At 41.8% G+C, this 14,886-nt stretch overlaps 1 protein-coding gene across 2 annotated transcripts in view; it reads right to left on the reverse strand.

Annotated features, from left to right (window-relative positions):
- Nucleotides 1–1,047: 1,047 nt before the first annotated feature.
- The window catches only part of FKBP5 (FKBP prolyl isomerase 5), a 123,325-nt gene continuing 109,486 nt past the window's right edge, over nt 1,048–14,886 (reverse strand). For both annotated transcript variants that reach the window (XM_037519578.2, XM_054698746.1), the window contains exons 9-11: nt 8,067–8,252; nt 4,454–4,693; nt 1,048–3,745 (exon numbers count right to left, since the gene is read on the reverse strand). In XM_037519578.2, coding sequence (XP_037375475.1) covers nt 3,638–3,745; nt 4,454–4,693; nt 8,067–8,252 — 534 coding nt within the window. In that variant the 3' untranslated portion in view covers nt 1,048–3,637. The remainder of the gene's footprint in view (nt 3,746–4,453; nt 4,694–8,066; nt 8,253–14,886) is intronic.

Here is a 14,886-nt window from a genome sequence, read left to right on the forward strand (position 1 = left end):
ATTAGGCAAATAGAATGCTAAAATTACTGTGGTTTGTGTTTGCCCTTCCCCTGCCACCCAAAGAGATTTGTCAGATATGTCAGCGAGAAAAACAGGAAGGGAAGCACTGAGGGTACCCAGAAACTTTCAAGCCATGAGGAAGTATTCTTATATGGAAAACTTGTCATTCACCACTATTCAATTCTGTAGTACCCAGTTAATGAAAAATATATACAGCTGGGTAGAGTATCTGAGTTTTCAGATTGACTAGCTCAAACTTAACCTATTTCGTCACCCATGTTGGTGACAGTCTCTAGGGTGGCTAGTCTCAGAGAATACCAACTAAGGGGAGTTCAAAATCCTGCTAAAAAGGTTATTAAGTTGGGCCTCCCTGGTGGTACAGCGGTTGAGCGCTGGGTTGCGAAGCTGCCCGCAGCCTCTGCAGCGCCGGTTCGATCCCCGGCTGCTCCCCGGCCACCGGCGCACAGACCTCTCCTGCCACCTGCTGCTCCCCTCAGCAGTGTACTTCGTCAGTCTGCCTGTTCTGTTCCCCACTCTGGCTCTGGTGAATTCTCTCTCTCTCCCGCGCTTCTGACTGTACCCAGTGCTTGCATAAATAAACTTAAAAAAAAAATAAGGTTATTAAGTTTGAATAAAGGGCTTCCCGATACTTCCTGTGCTGTGAAGCATGTGCGGGATGCTTCGAATTACTGCCTCGAATTACTCAGCTCACTTACAGCCAGGAAACTTTCTCTGGCTCATCCTCAAGATCCCTAGTGTAATCATTATTTGCTTAGGAAAACATGCAAAAAAAGGGCATTATTTGATTTCACTCCCAAATAATTTAACAGCAAAGGACAAAGTATAAATGAGAACCAGAGAGGAAGGAATTCAGAGGGAATAAAGGTGGCTGGGGCCTGCATTGACCTGTTTGTACACCACCGCCCGCCCCTCACCCCTTTCTCTTCCAGCGTGAATCAGGATTCAAGGTGTAGTGACGTCAACTCTTTACACCTTCAGAATCTGAAACCATGAATATCGGGTGAGATATGTTACATGAGAAAGAGGAAATGTATACTTAAGACAAACATCACCTGAGATGCTTACTTCTATTTTGCATGTTTATTAAAGGGCACAATTAAATCTCTTCACTTCCCAAATTAGACCCCCCTCACAATCAATTAAAATGGTGGACAGTTCATTGGTTAATGAAAAACAAAATCCTCTTGTTTTTCGGATTATGTGGTTCACTTGAACAAAGGTGGCTTGTCCACTACCTTCAGCCCAATGCTGATTTCTCAGGGTACATGAGTCATGAGTGGATAAAAGTGTCTCTTGCCAATTTTCTGGTGTCTCATTTCTTCAACTTGATCTCCACCATAGTCTTCCAATGAAAATAACCTTAAATAGCCCTGAAGACTATTAAGCAAAGCCAAGAACAATGGAAAATCATGTTTTTGTTTTTTTTTAAATTTATTTAAGGAACACAAGAAAAGTGCATCTGGAATTAAAAAATAAGACTTTGTTTTTAATTCATCATATGCTGCCTCACCACTCGTGCAGTCTCTAAGATGGTTCACAAGACATCTGATTTCTAGACAAATTGTTGAGGAGTACTGAATTTGATGTATGAGCACATGAAGTTTTTTCTTTGAGTGGTGATGGGGACCTCACGATCCTTTGCTCAGAGCCACTCACACATCCTCCCCCTCCACACATTCTTGCCTGTCCCCCCCCACCGTGACCCATAACACACATATGGGACACAGTTTTGGGGATAATCTAATTTTTGGAATAGTTTTGTTTGTTACCTACAAAAAGCTAAGTAGCCTTTTTAGGATCAAATCTCAGTCTTGGTCTCAATGGAATCACGTGCCAGTCAACTGAGCCACAAATACTAAACACTTAAACAAAGACGCAAAATCAGCTTTTGCTTTTCATATCTCTGAGGCAAGATTGGGGCCTTTAGAAATCTCATGAACAAAGACAAAAGTGTAAGTAAGGAAATTAAAAGGAGTTTAGTTATCATAAAAGGAGAAGCATACAACTTAATTCCACTTGTTTCATGGAAGAGAAAACTGCTATAAAAGGAAATGACTATATTTTCAGGTTTTAATGCAGGTCCTAACCTAACAATGAAAGTGTTATGTTAAAACCACCATAAAAATAAAGACTAATCTAAAATATAATTGCCAGTGTTCTTTAGGATTTAAAAAAGTGAGATGTTTCAGGATGAAGCAAATGTTTCCTTGGGCTGCCAAAGGCAGCCCCATGAGTATTTCTTAGGCGGTGGAACTAGAGAGTCAGGCTTAATCTCGTTTACCCGTAAGAAACTAGACTTCAACTAAATCTACGTATTTAAGACTTTCCCGAATTCAATGCCCAAGTACTGGAGATCTTAGGTGAGCTGTACCTGCATGGGAAGATGTTTCAATTCTTTTTTCATAACTCACACCAGAACGAAGAAGCTATGAGTGCAGGGAAAGAAAACTACGGTGTGTCAAACCTGCCAGTGAAACCCTTAAGGTAAATATGAACTACTTATTTTTTTCAACCTCAAAGATTTTGTTTTTTAAAATTAAGCTACCTAGTAGTTAAAAATTCTGCTTTTGTTTTGCATGATAGGAGTGTAAATAAAGTTCCATAAACCACTTTATATGCCATGGGCCAGTACTTTTAAAAAGATGACCAAATTTTTTCAAAAGCTGCATTGATTCTAAATGGATGTGTAAATAAACCCACTCCAGGTTAGAGATAGCCTAACAGGGCTAAGTTCTTATTAGCAAGGGTTAGAGTGGGACATGATACTGACGAGTAGCAGTGCCAGCAGGCAGGACTGTGCTCAACTCATGAGAGGAGAGGAAAAAAGCATAATTCTGACTGCTTTTTTCACATCATTCCAGCATCTCAGAACTTCATCCAGAACAGGGCAAGTTAATCCAGGACCCCCTGCTGCTCATGCTCACCGCTGGAGTGTTTCAGGAATGACAGAATTCCTCCCCCAGGGACAGGCTGGGTGTGAGCAAAACGCACTCAACAAGGAGGCGGCTAAGTCAGCAAGTAAGTGGCCTCTGAGGTTCTGGCTTTCAAGTCTGTGACGCTGCTGTGGCCTGATGGGATACCACACCTCTCTACTGTGGGTTCTGTTGGTTAAAAATGCAATAGGTTGCATTCATAGCACTCCAGGCATTTAAAAAAACACAACATCCCCTTTCCTCAGGCCAAGCGTAAGGAAGGAGAAACTCATTAAGCATTTATTGTTAGGTTTCTATCGTGCTATGCAATCAGGGTTCAATCAAATGTAAAACCCGCACAATGGCCTCAAATTGTTAGGATATCTCAAGGGACCCTGAATTAGTTATCGAGAGTTGACAGGAACTTGAATGAGCAGGACCTACGCTGTTGGTTCAATCTCCCACGTCACAGCCATGTGGGTTCTCTCTCTCTGGAGTGGCCCCATGCCACCCTCTCCGGAGGGCACTGGGCAGCAGCAGGGTGGTGGGGTTTTTTTTTTTTTTGGAAGCTACTCATTTTACCATTTGCTTCCAGAATCACATAGACTATAACAAACTTGACATTAAACACCATTTAGTCCTGAGTTGGGTGAAAGCCCAAGGAGGAGGGGCCGAGTTAGGACTCTTCCCTCCTTGGCGTGGTGTCATACTCGGCCTCCAGCTTTCTCTTCTTCCATTGCTTGACTTCCTGTTTCTTTTTCATTGGCGATCCCTTCTACAGCCTTCTTGCCCATTGCTTTACTGGCCTCTTCCTGAGGAAGAAATGAGAGATCAAGCGGATTAGCGAAAAAAGAAGTGACGTGTTCGATTAGTTCCTGGCGCCTCGAGACGGCTCAGGTCTAAAGCGAGAGTGCGCTGCAAGGGCTGGGTGAGTCAGAACTGTGCTGCCAATAGCTGGAGCGGGAGCTAGCACTTTGGTTAAAATGATGAGCTGGCTACAGGGGAAGGCTGTTTAATCATCAAGTCCATGTGACAAGAGGGTTGGCGTGAAGAAAGCGCTCGGGACCAGAGGAGGCAGACTTCCTTCCAGACAGCTCTCTCCTGCACATTGTGAGGCTGGTTCCTGAATCTCTAAGTAAAGGGCGTGATGGTGGAGCTGCCTCCTTATAGTCCATTTTCTGGGGAAATCAAAGTCTCAGCAGGGACGTATTATCTGAAAAACACCTGGTGTGTTTGTAATTTTCAAAAAAAAAAAAAATGATAAAAGCTTCTGTACACTCACAGGGAATTACCTTCCTTACAACTCTTGCATGGACGTGCTGGGGCCTCCTGAGGATGTGTCTGCATGCATGGAGCAGCCCGGTGCTACCTCTAGAACCAAACCAGCCTCAGGCCAGATAGGAAGTCATTTCCCCTTTCCTCGGGTTTCTCACATTGTCTGCCCGCCCAACATCCCAGGCTTAACCATCTTTGATCAAAAATCAAAGAGGACAGGAGAGTTCTTGATCTGATGCTCGTACCTTTGCATCCTGCTCTGCAAACTTCTTGAACATGTTGGCGTATATCCTGCGGTCCCGCTCATTGTGTTCCTTGGCCTTTTTCTGGCACATGGAGATCTGCAGTCTCGCCGCCTTGTTCTGTGGATTTACTTCCAACACCTTCTCAAAGTCGCCCTTGGCTGACTCAAACTCATTCATGAGCAGCTGGGCTTCTCCCCTCCGGTACAGGCCCTTCTCGTTGGCGCTGTCCAGTCCAAGGGCCTGCAAATAGAGGGTCTATATTTTAAAAAGACAAACACAACCTGTGGGAATTTTAAAGAAATTCAGTCATTTAATTAACTTACTGAAGTTCTCTAGCCTAGGGATTAGGAAAAGGTATACTGAATAGATACGGGGCTTAAGGTAATTACAGGCTACTGATCAAAACACAAATTAATTTCACTATTAATAATTTTCTGAAAAGATCCCAAGGGGATTTGGGAGGGGATTCTTGAGAAGTTCATTTTAAAGTTAAGTAGAAGAAGTAAATGCCCAAGAATGGCTAAGAAAATTAAAAATAACGTGAGGGGACTAGCCTTATCAGAGGGGAAAAAAAAACATTGCAGTTAAAAGTTTGTTTACTATTCTGTGGACAAATAGGTCAGTGAAACAGAACAAGATTCATGTGTATGTATATTATAAGATTTAGCAATAATGAAGGTGATGAGGGAAATAATTAACTTTGTAATAAATGGGGTTGAGATACCGGCTATCCACGTAGCAAATAAGAGTTAAATTCTTACTCATATCAAGCACAAAAATAAACTCCAGCCCACACAAATTTACATGCCAAAAAAAAAAAAAAAAAAAAAAAAACACACCCCAGAATATGAAAAAGTTATTATTATTTTTTAAAAGCAAACCTAGTTGGAGTAAATTTTGTAGGTGCCAAACAGGGTTATTTTTATAATCTTAGAGTGGGAAGAATCTTTCTAATTAGAAAGGAAAAGACAGATTTGGCTATGTAAATATTAATTTTTTTTAACAGAAAAAGATGCTGCGAACAAAATTAAAAGACAAGTGAGACCTGGCTCCCTTGTCAACGTGGAAGCACTGAGAATGCACATCTCAGCCAACAGACCATTAATCTGCTTGGAGGACGTGACCAGGCAATTCACAGAATAAACACAAATGGTAAACAATAAAAATGAAAATAGGGCCTCCCCGGCGGCGCAGCGGTTGAGCGCTGGGTTGAGAAGCTGCCCGCAGCCTCTGCAGCGCCGGTTCGATCCCCGGCCTCCAGGGGAGGGTCCCACCTGGTGTGACAGACCTCTCCTGCCGCCTGCTGCTCCCCTCAGCAGTGTACTTCATCAGTCTGCCTGCTCTGCTCCCCGCTCTGGCTCTGGTGAATTCTCTCACCCTCCCATGCTTCTGACTGTACCCAGTGCTTGTATAAATAAATAAATAAATCTTAAAAAAAAAAAAGAAAATAATTCTTTGTGGCCAATAAAATGAGAGGAAAAAAATCTGGTAATATAAAAATGTGTTAAGATTTAAAACTTTAGGGCCTCCTTGGTGGCACAAGGGATTAAGCGTCAGCACTGTGAAGCTGTCTGTAGCTACTGCAGCATGAGTTCGATCCCTGGGCAGGGAGCTACCCACATGGTGCAGCAGACCTCTCCTGTCTCACTTGCTGCTCCCGTCAGCAGTGTAATTTCAGTCAGTCTGTCTGTTCTGTTCCCTACTCTGTATCTGGTGAATCCTCTCACCCCCTCAGGCACCTTTGGCCTACACCTCAGTTCTTATATGCATAAATAAAATATCTTAAAAAAAAAGATTTAAAACTTTAATGTATTAAAATAGTCCTGTCTTTGACTATTGTATTGACTTAGTATTTATACTTCGGCAAATTTATGTAAAGAGAGATGTCACATGATTTGTAACATCAAAACCCTGAAAGTCTAGCAGAGAGGATCAGTTAAGACGTATGTGATAGCTCCATGAGAATTTCAAAGAGAATGAAGGTGCATTAGATGATGGACTGAAAAGATGCAGAGAGATGTCACTGTTTTATACAACAATTTATCCAAATCTCTACACTCTCATTTAAGAAATAAATACACATGTTACTCTATGTAGAAAAAAGGTGGAAGGAAGCTGTGAAATGTATATCTGTGGTCTTGGGACAGTGGGTCAGAGGGGATTTTATGAATAGACAATGTTTGAATTTTGAATGACTTCATGCTACTTTTATCTTAAAAAAGCACAAAGTTGGGTCTCCCTGGTAGCACAGGGGTTAAGTCTCACTCTATCAAGCTATCACCAGCCACTGTGGCATGAATTTGATCCCCAGCCACGGAGGTAACCTACATGGAGGTGACCCACATGGCGCAGCAGACCTCTCCTGTCTCTCCCGCTGCGCCCCTCAGCAGTGTATTTCAGTCAGTCTGCTTGTTTTGCTCCCCACTGTCTCTGGTGAATCCTGTCACCCCTGGCACACCCCTGGCCTACACCCCAATTCTTATATGCATAAGTGAATAAAAATAAATTTTTAAAAAAGGCACAAAGTTGGGCCTCCCTGTGGCACAGCGGTTTAGTGCTGGGCTGCGAAGCTGCCCACATCCTCTGCAGCGTCAGTTCAATCCCCGGCTGCCAGGCGAGGGCCCCACATGGCGCACAGACCTCTCCTGCTGCCCGCTGCTCCCCTCAGCAGTGTACTTCATCAATCTGCCTGCTCTGCTCTCCGCTCTGTCTCTGGTGAATTCTCTCAACCCTCCCGCACTTCTGACTATACCCAATGCTTGTATAAATAAATAAATAAAAGGCACAAAGTTTTATAAATGCAATTAACAATGCCATCCCTTTCTCAGTTTAGCATAACATGGTCTCACAAGTTTAGCATAACATGGCAGGGAACATACTAATATACATAAATCAATCTTAAAACTCAAATCTTTTCAACAATTTATAAAATAGTTGTTTTTATGTGGTCCCTTTAAGATATATCTAATTATTAGCTTCCCTCTCAAGGTGTAATATACTCTTGTTCACTCTGAGACCAGGTACTTTACATGATAGTTACCTTGGCTTGTGCATGAATATGAGGGTCATACAACCCACTATCACTGAGCACCAGTGTCAGTACCACCCAGCAATAGTACCGACAACACAATGTAAAAAAGGGAGAGGGCGGCTGATAATCTGTGGGTCCTCTAAATTATGTGTATCGTCAATCAGTGAATAAAGATAATTATAAGAAAAATTGACTTTTATATCCCCTCGTGGGCAGCTGTAGTCTGCACCCAGAAAGGTCTAAGTTAAATCTGCTCTTATTAAATTGAGGAATCAGATGTCTAATCTGATATAAAATGGCTTTAAGAAAGGTCATGGATGAAAATTGTTTGATTTTATTAAAACCTTAATTCCTATTGTATTATTATTGATAGTCTAGGCATCAGAAAGTCTGACTGTAATCAAAATCTTACTGAATTTCCCAATTCATACTGAGAAACAACCCCGAACAAGTAAAATAAAGCAACACGAACAACCCTTTCACCATTAGCTGAGAGGAAACGAAAGAAGGCCAAGTATGAGAAGGAGAAAAAACCTAGAATATTGCAAATACTCAAGTTCATCTCACAGGCAGACACTTTACCTTATCACAGCATTCGACAGCTTTGGTGTATTCTCGAAGCTTCAGGTAGCACATGGCCAGGTTCAGGAAGGCAGCGAGCAGAAATGACTCAGAAGCTTTCGATTCCTTTTCTGATAGGCCATATTCCATCTCCAACCAGGATACTATCTTTCCATACTGAATCACTGCCTGCAGGTACTTGCCTCCCTAGGAGAAAGATGATGGTTTAAGTTAGTTGTTGCGTGAGCACCTGCCGTGGGTATAGGAGAAGTATATGTAATCACAGCCGTCCCTTGGAAAACCAAATCCTCAAAATGACCATCCTCTTCACACTAGCCAGGATATTTGATCATTTCTTTCTGTTGTCAGGAGGTGGCTATGCAGGCATCTCACCCATTCTTTCACATCCCAGCGACCTCTGGGCTGGTGCAGGAAGTGCTCTATAGACCATGCTGTTCCCCAGCATTTGCCATCTCATCTCATCCTTTTCAGGGGAGGGCGTCAGGGCTTTTGGGTTACGGGTTACGTTCCATGATGCTAGTATTGATGACTTTCTAAAGGTTGGCGAGTAATTTCGGACCACGCCCCTCGTGTACTTGAAGGGAAATTACTGTTCCCTTGTCTCCTGACTATCACTCATGCACTAGTAGACACCATACTCTGGCAAGCACCAGTTCCAAACACAGCAAATCTTAGTTATCTAAACCAGAGCTTGGCAAACCTTTTCTGTAAAGGGGCAGATAATGAATATTTTAGGCTTCGCAGGCTAAAGCAATACTTGTTGCAAAGTGTCATCGGCAGTGCCAGAACAGCTACAGACAATCTTTAAGTAAACGGATTCTTGGCTATGTCCTAGTAGAACCTCATTTACAAAAATAGCCTGCAGTTTGCTGACCTCTGATCTACAGACAATGGAAACAGACTTAGCTGAATAGCAGCATCCCACATTAACAGCATAAAACACACAGGGGTCAGTCACCTAACTACATGAGACAAATCTGCCTCTTAATCTTATACTTACTCTCTTCCTTGGTTAGAATTCTGCCAATTGTTAATAACAATTGTGTAAGTAATTCACATGAATTAATTATATACATGCTCTATAAAAGAAATTTTGTGACTGAGACAATGTGTTCAGTGCCATTTTAGATTGAATGAAAGAAAAAATCATAATTGATAAATACACAAATAAAAGGGGAGTCCCGGTAAGGAATCTTGTACAGATGGTGAATGTAAGTTGGAAAACAAATGACAGACACATCCTACTACACGCTAGACTTGTAGCCAGACCCATAAGGACATAAATCTAATGTTTGACGAACGACCACGGTTAGATCACGTTACTACACTGACCCATCAGGACAGTGCACACATCTCAATGTTGAGTTTTGCCTCCCACCTACACTCCGACCCTCAACCAATGACTGAGTAAGAAGAAAAAAAAAAATCAGGGCAGGTCTAGGTCTAAGAGAATATTTCTATCAAAGGAGTTCAATGGTTGGCATACAAATGAGCTCCACAATTAGAGATGTAGACTTTTGGTGACCAGGATGGCACAGAGGGCAAAGCTTTATCCTACACCTGCCTGAACATCCCTCTTCACAAGTGACTTGTTTAGGAAAGGGAAGACTTAAAGGTAGTTCGATAGGATTCTGAGGTGTTATGAAGGGAACCAAAGTCAAAGTCTGTTACCCTCTTTGCCTCAGAAATTTGTGATTATCTGAAGGATATGCAAACAGGTATTTGATACTTTTTGATGTGATAGTAAAGGGAATCATTTTCTTGATTTCTTTCTCCTTTAGTTTTTTTTGCATATAGGAATGCAACTGATTTTTTTATAGACTGATTTTGTAAGCTGCCACTTTACTGATTTATTGTTTTATAGTGGAGTCAGTTTCCTACGTATATTATCATGTCTTCTACAAGAAGTAGTCACTTCTTTTCCAATTTGGATTCTTTCACCTATCGTACATGATAGGTGAACCACCTGTACAGTGAAAACTGTAAGACACTGTTAAAATAAATAGGGGACACAAGGGAATGGGAAGATATTCCCTATTCATGGATTGAAAGAATTAGCACTGTCAAAATGTTCATTTTACCCAAAGTAGTGTACAGATTCAATGCAAATCCTGTCCAAGCTTCAATGGCATTGTCAAAGAAACAGAACAAACATTACCAAAATTTATATGGAATCACAAAAGACCCTGAGTTGCCACGGTAATCATTACAAAAACAGGAAGAGTAGAGATGTCACACTCCCAGATGTCAAACTTATAGTAATCCAAACAGAATGATATTGGAATAAAAACAGACACACAGACCAACGGAATAGATTTGAGAGTCCAGAAATAAACTCACAGCTATACGGATAGCTAACGTATGACAAAGGAGCTACGAGTAGACACTCAAGAAAGGAAAGTCTTTTCAGCAGATGGTATGGGGAAAATGGACAGCCACATGCAAAAGAAAAACTAGATCACTATCTCACACTATATACAAAAATGAACTCAAAATGGATTAAAGACCTGGATGTTAAGACCTGAAAGCATAATACATAGAAAACATAGGTAAAACATTCCATGACATGGATCTTGATGTATTTGGGGACTTGACTTGAATGGCAAGAAACAGAAGCAAAGATAAACTGGGACTACATCAAACTAAAAAGTTGCTGCAAAGCAAAAGAAGCTATTATTAAAATAAAAAGACATCCTACTTAATGGAAGAAAATATTTGCACATACCTCTCTGACAAGGGGCTAAAGTTCCAAGATTTAAAAAAAACAAAACAGGGCCTCCCTGGTGGCGCAAGGGGTTAAGCACCATACTATGAAGCAATCCACAGCCTCTGCAGCATGAGTTCGATCCCCGGCCGGCCAGGGAGCAACCCACATGGCGCAGCAGACCTCTCCTGACTCACCCGCTGCTCACCTCAGCAGTGTACTTCAGTCAATCTGCCTGTTCTATTCCCCACTGTCTCTGGTGAATCCTCTCACCCCCTGTATCTCTGGCCTGTACCCCAGCTCTTGTATGCATAAATAAATAAATCTTAAAAAAAATAAAAGCAACTCATACAGTTCAACAAAAAGAAATAACTCAATCAAAAAAATGGGAGAGGACTTAAATACACTTGTCTGAAGACATGGCAGATGGCAGCCTACAGCTACATGAAAAACTGCTTATCACCATTTATCATCAGGGAAATGCAAATCAGACCCATCTTACACCTGTGAGAACAGCCCATATCAAAAACTCCATAAATAACAAGTTAGTAAGGATAAGGATAAAAAAAGAAGCCCTCAACCAATGTTGGCGGGAATGTAGACTGGTCTAGTCTCTATGGAAAACAGTATGGAGATTTCTTAAAATATTTAAAATAGTTCTACCGTATGACCCAGTAATTCCACTCCTAGGCATCTACCTGAAGAATGTAAAAACACTAATTCAAAGGGCTATATGCACTCTTGGACATATATGTTCACTGTAGCCCTGTTAACAATAACCATGTTATGGAAACAACCTAAGTGCCCAAGGACAGATGGGTGGATTAAGAAAATGTGGTATAGATACATAATGGAACACAATACAGCTATTTAAAAAAGGTGAAATCTTCCATTTACAACAAATGGGTAGAACTGGAGGGGATTGTGCTAAGCAAAATAAACGGGACAGAGAAAGACAGCTACTGGTTGGTTTCTGCTCATAGGTGGAATACAGAGAAACAAAACAGGGTCAGACAAAGCCAAATGAAAACAAATCCCTGGAAATCTGACTGTAAAACTGAGGCTATCAATATTACCTTAAATAAAAAAAAATTATGAAAAAATTAACACAATATGAAACCAGCCCCTTTCATAATAAATCCTGAGATTCTTCTTATACTTGCTATGGATTGAACTGTGTCTCCCTTCCTTCCCAACTCCTATGTTGAAACCCTACCTTCAGTGTGATGACAATGGATGGGGCTCTTGGGAGGTGACTAGCTTTAGATGAGCGCTCATAAGACACTGATTCTAGTGTACCTTAAAAGGCACATATTATTTGGTTGAGATAAGAAGGACATTTTCTCTGGTATGTTTAGTTTCTTCTTCCTTTTTCCCCTCCTCCTTCTCCTCCTTAATGTACCTGTTAACCATTATGACTCCTAATACGTTGTCATAGGGAAAGAAAAGAGAGCCAGGGAAGACAAAGATCCAGACTTTATCATTTCGCTAAATTCTGAATAATCAGAATGGTAGAAGACTATGGGTTCTTAAAAAAAAGTCCACAATACAGGCATACCTTGTTTTATTGCATATTGCATATATTGTGGGTTCTTCATTTTGCTTTTTACAAATTGAAGGTTTGCAGCAAGCCTCTCAGCAACATTTCTTCCAACAGCATGTGCTTATTTGTTCTCTCCATGTCAATTTTGCAATATTTAAAACTAACAAATTTTGATTAATTTTGGTAATTCTTGCAATATTTGAAACTTACAAATTATTACTGTGTTATGGTGATCTGTGTTCAGTGGTCTTTGATGTTACTATTGTAGGTGTTTTGGGGTGCCATATATTGCACTCATATAAAATGGCAACTTAATTGATGACTGTTGCATGTGTTCTAACTGCTCCATCAACCCATTTCCCTGTCTCTCTCCACCACCTTGAGCCTCCCTGGTCTCTGAGACACAACAATATTGAAGTCAGGCCAATAAATAACACTACAAATGAAGAGCTGCACTTTTTTCCACTTTAATGTTATAGCTAGAAATGATTACGTTTAGTGTGGAAGGCATGTCAGAAGTTGAGGTATGCTGAAAGCCAGGCTACTTGTGCCAAAGTTGGCCAAGCTGTGAATGCAAAGGAGAAGTTTGTGAAGGAAATTGAAAGTGCTACTCCAGCTAACACATGAATGATAAGAAAAAGAAAGACCTTACTGATAATATGGTGAAAGTTTTAGTGCTCTGGATAGAAGATCAAACCAGCCACAACAGTCCCTCAAGCCAAACGAGAGAGCTGCAGAAGCTGCAGAAGCAAAGTTTGAATGAAACAGTCTCCATAACATGAAAGTGCAAGCTGAAGGAGCAAGTACTGATGTAGAAGCTGCAGCAAGTTATCCAGATCTAGCCAAGAGCACTGATGAAAGAGGCTACCCTACACAGATTTTCAAGGTAGAGAAAACAGCCCTCTATTGAAGAAGATGCCACTGGGATTTTCATAGCTAGAGAGGAGAAGGCAATGCCTGACTTCAAAGCTTCAAGGACAGGCTGACTCTCTAGCTAGGGGCTGATGCAGCTGATGACTTGAAATTGATGCTAAAGCTCATGTGCCATTACAAAAAACTTAGGGCCCTTAAGAATTTGCTAATCCCGGGCCTCCCCGGTGGCACAGCAGTTGAGCGCTGGGTTGCGAAGCTGCCCGCAGTCTCTGCGGCGCCGGTTCGATCCCCGGCTGCTCCCCACCACCGGAGGAGGGTCCCACATGGCGCGCAGACCTCTCCTGCTGCCCGCTGCTCCCCTCAGCAGTGTATTTTGTCGGTCTGCCTGCTCTGCTCCCTGCTCTGGCTCTGGTGAATTCTCTCACCCTCCCGCGCTTCTGACTGTACACAGTGCATGTATAAACAAAACAAACAAACAAATAAATAAATAAAACATGCCTCTATTAAAAAAAAAAGAATTTGCTAATCCCACTCTGCCTGTGCTCCACAAATGTAAGAACAAAGGCTGAATGACAGCACATCTGTTTACAATATGGTTTAGTGAGTATTTTATGCCCACTGCTGAGTGTTGCCTCGCAGGATGGCAGTGTTGGGAGGACAGAGGAAAAACAACTCAAAGTCCAAGTAGTGAGTGAGAGAGAGAGAGACTGACCTAGAGGGGCTCACATGTCTGGAGAGATGCAGCGCCTTCCCCATGGCCAATCTCACATTTATTTGATATCAGATTCATGGAAGGTAGGCAAGTTCATGGAGGAATGTGCGTGGTGGGGGTGTGTACTGTGGGTGCACACTAGCCTGGCACAAGGTAGGGGGGAGTGAATAGGGGCTGTTGCTTGGGGGGCTCCATTGTTGCTGCTGTTCAAAACATCCTATCCTCTAGTCCCTGTTTACACTTGACTTCCTGTCAAGGTGGTCTAGCTGGTTATGCTAATCTGGCCATAATGTCTGCGTGCTGTTTTCAGCAGATATCCTCATACCAAGACTTTTGTCCTGGTGAGAGGCCCCCTGCCTGCCTCTACATTTTAGCTTGACCAACAGAGCAGCAACACTGGGCACCAAGCAAAATCTGGAGAACAAGGGTTGCTGGGGAATCCACAGCTGAGGTCTACTCTGAGAAAAAAAAAAATTCCTTTGAAAGTATTACTGCTCATTGACAATGCACCTGGTCACCCAAGAGCTCTGATGGAGATGTGTGAGGGCATTAAGTTGTTTCCTTACCTGCTATCACAACATCCATCCAGGAGCCCATGGATCAAGGAGTAATTTCCTCTTTCAAGTCTTACTATTTTAGAAATACATTTTGCTATTGGCTGCAATAGGGATTCCTGTGATAGCCTGAGTAAAGTAAATTATAAATCTGGAAAGGATCCAACCTTTTAAATGCCATTAATAATGTGTCACTCATGAGTCAAAATGTCAGTATTAATAGAAATTTGAAAGAAGTTGAGTCTAACCCTCATGAATGACTGAGGGGTTCAAGAATTCAGTGGGGGAGGAAAATGCAAGAGAACTAGATTTAGAGATGGAGCCTCAAGATGTGGCTAATTGCTGCCATTTTGTGATACATCTTGAAGGGATGAGGAGTTTCTTCTTATGTATCGGCAAAGAAAATGGTTTATTGAGATGGAGTCTACTTCTGG

The sequence above is a fragment of the Talpa occidentalis genome, unplaced genomic scaffold (assembly GCF_014898055.3).
Source record: "Talpa occidentalis isolate TD23 unplaced genomic scaffold, MPIMG_talOcc4v2.1 talOcc4.2, whole genome shotgun sequence".
In the NCBI taxonomy this organism is placed as follows: domain Eukaryota; kingdom Metazoa; phylum Chordata; class Mammalia; order Eulipotyphla; family Talpidae; genus Talpa; species Talpa occidentalis.